The sequence below is a fragment of the Bos mutus genome, chromosome 28 (assembly GCF_027580195.1).
Source record: "Bos mutus isolate GX-2022 chromosome 28, NWIPB_WYAK_1.1, whole genome shotgun sequence".
Lineage (NCBI taxonomy): Eukaryota > Metazoa > Chordata > Mammalia > Artiodactyla > Bovidae > Bos > Bos mutus.
Window position 1 is genome coordinate 5,658,040 of NC_091644.1, and position 6,066 is coordinate 5,664,105.

Below are 6,066 nucleotides of genomic sequence, written 5' to 3' on the forward strand. Positions count from 1 at the left end.
GTGCCTTATAGAAAGACAGTGTCTTAAAGAAAGACCCCAAAGGACAAATTCCTCTCAAGAAAACTAAGAAGTTTTGTCTTTACATGTTTTTAAAATATGAGCACTATGTAACCTTTTATTATCACTAAATTTTCCCAAGAAGTCAAGAACTAAGGTTTGTTTTAGACCAAAGTGTGAGCCTTATTGCTCAGCCCTACACTGATAAAGTCCACAAGCTATCTCCCTTTCCATCTCCAATCTAAGCTCTACGGTCTTTTAATTAATTGCACTTTTTTAATCATTTATTACTGTAAGTCTCAAATCCTTTACAAAAACAAGTAAAATATATTGTTTTAGGAATAAACACTAGATGCCAGATTTACAAGCTAACATTTTAAAAATACAACTGGTTTTGTAGATGAAAATCTATTAATACAAATTACTACTGGCACCAAGCCCCCAACTAATTTCAATTTGCAGTCAAGTTCAATTCTACATTTCCACTTAATACCTCCTTAATCTTTCTAGTTTTGAAAGAAAATCTAACACCCCTAAACTTAAACCTTATTGTAAATGCCCATCTCATTTTCATTATCAGTAACTATCCAAATCCTCCACAGTAACAGAAGTGAGATACTGTGCAATCCTAACACAACAAAAAGAGATGTTTCTTAACGAGAACTGGATTAAGGACAAATGAAAGATCATTCCCAAAATGTACAGTCTGCAAATTCCCAAGTTAAGTAAAATTTCAACTCCTAATTGGTTTCTTGAATTTCTTAAATCTCTTCTACAAAATTATCTTTGGTCCCCATTAATTATAAATGCAGAAAGAAAATTTAAGAGGTGTAGTATTTCAGAATCTAAAGTCAAAAGCATTTGACTAAATTACACAAAACTCTCCTGGCTCAGAATAAAGAAAATCATTGTGAAGAAGAAAAAAAAAGAAAATCAAAACTTACCTGAAGTCATTAATTTAGCACAGCTACTTCTGCTTGCATCATCTTCTAAGACACGGTTTGTGCTCTTTTCTTTCCCAAGCAAAGTATCCTCCAAACGTAAGCATTTATCAGATACAACACTGTCTTCACCCATCACATGACTAATTTTGCTATTAGCTTCAAGTACAGATGTGACCTCTTCCAACTGAGCAGCTTCACTAGATTCCGTGTAAGAGGAACCTTTAGCTAAATTCTTTGAAGAAACTGGTAGAGATTCATCATCACTATCAAATCCAAAAGGATCTCCAGTATTTTCTTCTTCTATCTTAGGTTTCTTCGGAACTTCTTGGATATCTGGTTTGAAATTGGGCCTCTTCTGTCCTAATTTAGCCATAAATGTGGTTTCTCCCCACTTTGTGCTAAGGGTGGTCCGTTTGTTGGAAAAGACTTCATCAAACTTTGAACTTCCATTTCCTCCTTTCCTACTGTATGTTTTCCCAAATCTGGATGTCATTTTGACACCTGTTTCATATTCTCTGTGGGGAAAAAAAAAGTAAGAAAATATATAATCATCAAATATTTAAGAAGTGTTAATACTGAATATAAAAATAAGAAAATAGGGATTCTCCCCATACAGCTTTTCCACATTCAAGATACAAATCCAAAAACAGTTAAATAAGGGGAGGGAGTATAGAGAGGCTCATTTTTTATCCTATATACTTATATCAATCTTTTATATGAGTACATATTCATAGGCTATTTTCAGAACAAGAAAGCCTAACATCGCTTTTTTAAGTTTCAAATGAATCTACTTACTATTCTATCAAATTTTACCATAAAAAATAATCTGAATAGGCTAATTACCCTTAATATAAAATATTAAGCACAAAATGTTAATTTTTTTCAAGATCTTAGAGATGTCAAATAATTGACTAAATATAGTTCTTTGAAATTTCAGAGCACTTACTCATATGAAGGGTGAAAAGTCAGAAAACTGGTGCTATTTTCTCACATATTAGAACCTGCTACTTTTAATCCAACCTCAAAGATCCTGAGTTTTGGTCTAACATAATATAAACTATGACTTGAAAAATATTCCGTACTTGGTCATTTCCCTTAATGCAAGAAACCATACTCATCTTTCTTCCTTCCTTGTCCTCATAGTGCTGTGCTCATTTTCTGAACTACATTTTCTGAAGCTAGTGAACTCTAGCATATTACACTGACTGGTCCAGGGATTATTAAAAGAAAAAAAAATCATGAATTTATGTTCCTCTCTGATTTAAGACAAGATAAAATTATTTATCTACATGCTAAGTACTACGACAAAAAAAATTTCAGGACAGTAAATAGAGTCAAACAAGGTACCTTTTAAACATTATCAGTCCTTATCCATTACTCACACTTTGACCTTCTAAAATCTAAATATCAATAAATTAAATATAACCAGGAAAAAAAGTGAACAACTGCCTAAGGGCTTGAAAAAAACTTCATACTCTTGAAATTTACAATACAACAATCAGAGTTATATTTTGACCTATATTTTTTAATGTTTTTATCTATTAGTTTAAATGTTTCCCTTGATTAACTTAATCCTCCCAGTTTATAGGGAATCTCTATATATTCAGCAGAGGAATTTGCCCTCTCATATTTTGGTTAGAAGCCGATTCTAATTGGACAAAATAATACTTAATTTAGTCATTATACCCATCTACTTTTAAGAGAAAACTTTCTAATTTGTCTGAAGACCTTTTAATATGTCAAAAAACTTTTTTCTGAGGGATATCTATTTCCCCTCTTACTGTAGATTTACACTGAAGAATCCTGTCTTTCTTGCTAAGCATAACCTAAAGAAACTAAGTGTATTTGGCAGCTACAAGAAACACAAAATAAGTCATTTCTTTTCATTCCTCTTTGAATGTACAGCCCTAATCTACAGACCTACATTTACATATACACCAACAAAGCTAAAACGTTTCGGATACACTAGCATGGTAATTACCTAAAAATGCTGACTAAAGGCTAAACCAAAAAACCTAGACTTGGACTACTTTAGGTCCACACCAAAAAAATTCATGGTAAAAATGGTCCTAGAACCATAAAGCATTCACTGTGACAAGCTCAAAGTCTGCCGATGAACACCTGATACCAAGGAGTTAATTATTTTAACTGATAAATTATGCTTTTTTTTTTTTTAAGAACCTATGCCTTCGAAAAATATACATTGAAATACTGATGCAATAATGTCAGTGATTCTCCAACTTTAAGGTGTGTGGAATGGAAAGTGCAGAGATGAGAAAAATTTGGTTAAGAGTTAATAACTGTTGAGTCTGAAAGATGAATACATGGGAGTTCATTATATAATATCCCCTTTGCTGGTCTTTATACAGTTTTCCATGTCCTTTTTTTTTTTTTTAAGTCACCAGACAGACAATTGTAATGGCATTATCTAAGTAAGACTAGAGTGTAAAGTATGTAGAAATTCAAAAATAAGTGTGTAGATGTATTTGACATTATATTTCAAGTATATTCAAGTTAAGAACACAGGCTATCTTGCTCAGGCTTCAAACTCCAAACATTACCTTACCAAAAAGGAAAGAATGATTCACAACTAAGTCTTTTTGGTCGTTGGGCCTTTGCCTCAGCCCAAAGCTTGTCGAATTTTCGGGAAGTGCGCTGGAATAAAGAAGTCCTCACACTTAACCCCCAACCAAATCGAGTCCTTCAAATCTCCACGGGCTTAGGGGCTTCCCTGCAGGAATGAAAGCCGGAAAGGCCAAACCTCACCACCCAGAAATCCTCACCTGGGGGCGGCGGTGCGCTAGGAGGTGGCGGGGAGAAGCGGCCCCCCTGCCCCTGGAAGCTCACGCAACTTTTCTCCTCCCCACCCCCACCTCCACCTCCCAGGAAAGGGATGTTGCTTCCGACGCCCCGGAAGCCTCTGCCACCGAATCCCCAGGGTAGTGGAAGGCCTCAGCGGCAGCCAGAGGCGGAGAAAAGGCAGCAAAAGATTTCGGCCTGAAACCAATACACTTGACCGCGCCTGGGGAGGGAAGTAAATCAGCCGTCGCCCAGAAAGAACTCAGAATAAAGGGGAAAAGAGGAAAAAGAGTTCTTCAGACTGTTCCGCTGCCCAACTTCCTCAGAGACCGGGTGGGTGAGATAGAAGGACTTCCATCACCCCCTCCCAGACCCCTGCCTCCTCTACCCTCGGCAAGCTCCGGGCCTAGGCAGCCGCCCTGGAGACCTCACTTACCCTCGGCGCCTGGCGGGTGCTTTAGCCTCAGGCCGCCTCCGCCTCTCCCGCTCCCAACGGCCCACGGGCGGGCGCCGGAGCCCCGCGCGGGAGAACGGGGCCGGCTGGTGAGCGAAGAGAGGCAAGGGGCTCCGCCACCGTCCGAACCCGCGACTCCGCTCTCTGTAAATAGGAAACCCGGTGGAAGGGGGGGAGGAGTGGCGGCACCGCAACTTCCCTCCCCGCCTCGAGCGCCGCCGGCCGGGCCCGGGCCTAGGCCTCCCTGGCTGTCGCCGCCTCTGGAGCTGGTACCGGAGCCCGCTACGTGCCCCCGATGGGCCGCCGTCGCCTCCTGCGCCGCCGCTTCCGTCGGTGAATGGTCAGCGCTAGAGTTTGAACAGGGCCCTGAACCATCTCAACGCCATTTGCGCTCCCGGCCCCCACCTCCTTCCTCCAACAGCCGCTCGCTCCGTCACTCCGCTTCCCACAGGCCCCGCGCGACCGCCCGACCCCGCAGCCAATCGCGCGGCTGCTTACTCAAACCGCCGCGCAGGCGCCGCGCCCCGCATGCTCCGGCGCCCGCCATTGGTCCGGCCGTGGGGCCCGACGGGAGTTGTAGTCCCTGTCCGAGAGGTCTAGGTGCTGAGAGCCCGGCGCGGGAGCGGGCAGCGGGCGGAGCGGTTGTGGCTGGCCTGGCTGGCCTCGGCTCGCGAGCGAGCGAGTTCCAGCTCCTGGCCCCGCCGGGAGACGCAGGTGCAGCGGGGGAGGACTGGGGGCTCAGTGCAGGCGTCTGTGTCAATCGTTTCCCCTCCAGGGACTCGCCGGTGTCTGGGGACGGTGGGTTGTGCAGCTGCGCCGGGCCTGCTGGAGTCGCCGCCTGGGAGCCGGGAGACCGGGAGCTTGCGGCTCGGAGCGGCTCTTGACCCAGACTGGCTGGTGCTGACCTGGCGCAGTTAATGACGGCGGGAACTGGGAGGCCCTGGTAGCAGGGCACCCGATCAGTGACCGCACCCCGAAGTGATGTCGGTCTGGCTTTTTAATGCTCTTCTAGGATCCCCTGGATTCCTTTCGTCGTTCTTTTCTCCTTCAGTCTGTCCCGAAGCCGTTAAAAGTGACCCCTGAGAATATTGGATGGTATTAAGGAATTATCCAACCTTGTTGGATGTGATAACGGTAATGTGGTTAGGTTAAGGAGAGAAGGCGGGGGGAATGGCAAAATACTAAAAGTTTTGACAGATAAAATGATCAAGTATCTGGGAAAATAACTCCTACAAACACTGATGGAGGGAAAATAACCCAGTGGGGTGTGTTTCATTGCTGATGCTGTGTTATGCATGAGCTTATTACAATTTCTCTGCTTGTATATCTGAAATTTCTCATAATAAAAAATTTTATGAACCAGTGATTTGTCTCTGGGGAAGGCAAGGAGGTAGATGATGGGAAGAAAGAAAATTTATTTTTCTCTATACAACATTTTGTGCTGTTCGAAGTTTTTTCCTTGTCAATGTATTACCTATTCAGAAAATTGTAAATTCTTGTGATGGTGTTCTAAGACTACGGTGGGAAGACAGCCTTTTAAAGAGTAACACAATTGGTTTCCTCCTAAGAGAGTTTCGTGATTATTTGGGCTCCGGTGGCCCTGCTGTTTGGTGAGAGGGGTGAATGATGATCCACCTGGGAAATTAGAAAACTACTAATTGTTTTCAGTGAAAAACCTACCTCTTCTTCCACAAAAGTTAATTTACTTAGAATGCACCCAGAAGTTACCAAACTCCTTCAATATATTGGCAAAATCCAGACAGACAAAAAATAGTTCAGACATTCTGTAGCCCTTCCCAACAGAAATTTAAGGTGGATTTTAGCTTGACTGAGCTGTTTTACTTTTGTACAACTGCTTGCAAAATTTACATT

General features: G+C 42.4%; 1 protein-coding gene across 2 annotated transcripts in view; it reads right to left on the bottom strand.

Annotated features, from left to right (window-relative positions):
- WAPL (WAPL cohesin release factor) overlaps positions 1–4,906 on the bottom strand; it is a 77,709-nt gene extending 72,803 nt beyond the window's left edge. Inside the window, exons 1-2 of one of the 2 annotated variants that reach the window (XM_005909982.3) lie at positions 4,177–4,906; positions 942–1,456 (exon numbers count right to left, since the gene is read on the bottom strand). In XM_005909982.3, the coding sequence (XP_005910044.2) occupies positions 942–1,434 (493 nt within the window). In that variant the 5' untranslated portion in view covers positions 1,435–1,456; positions 4,177–4,906. The remainder of the gene's footprint in view (positions 1–941; positions 1,457–4,176) is intronic. The other variant, XM_070364887.1, reaches the window with a different exon arrangement.
- Positions 4,907–6,066: the final 1,160 nt, after the last annotated feature.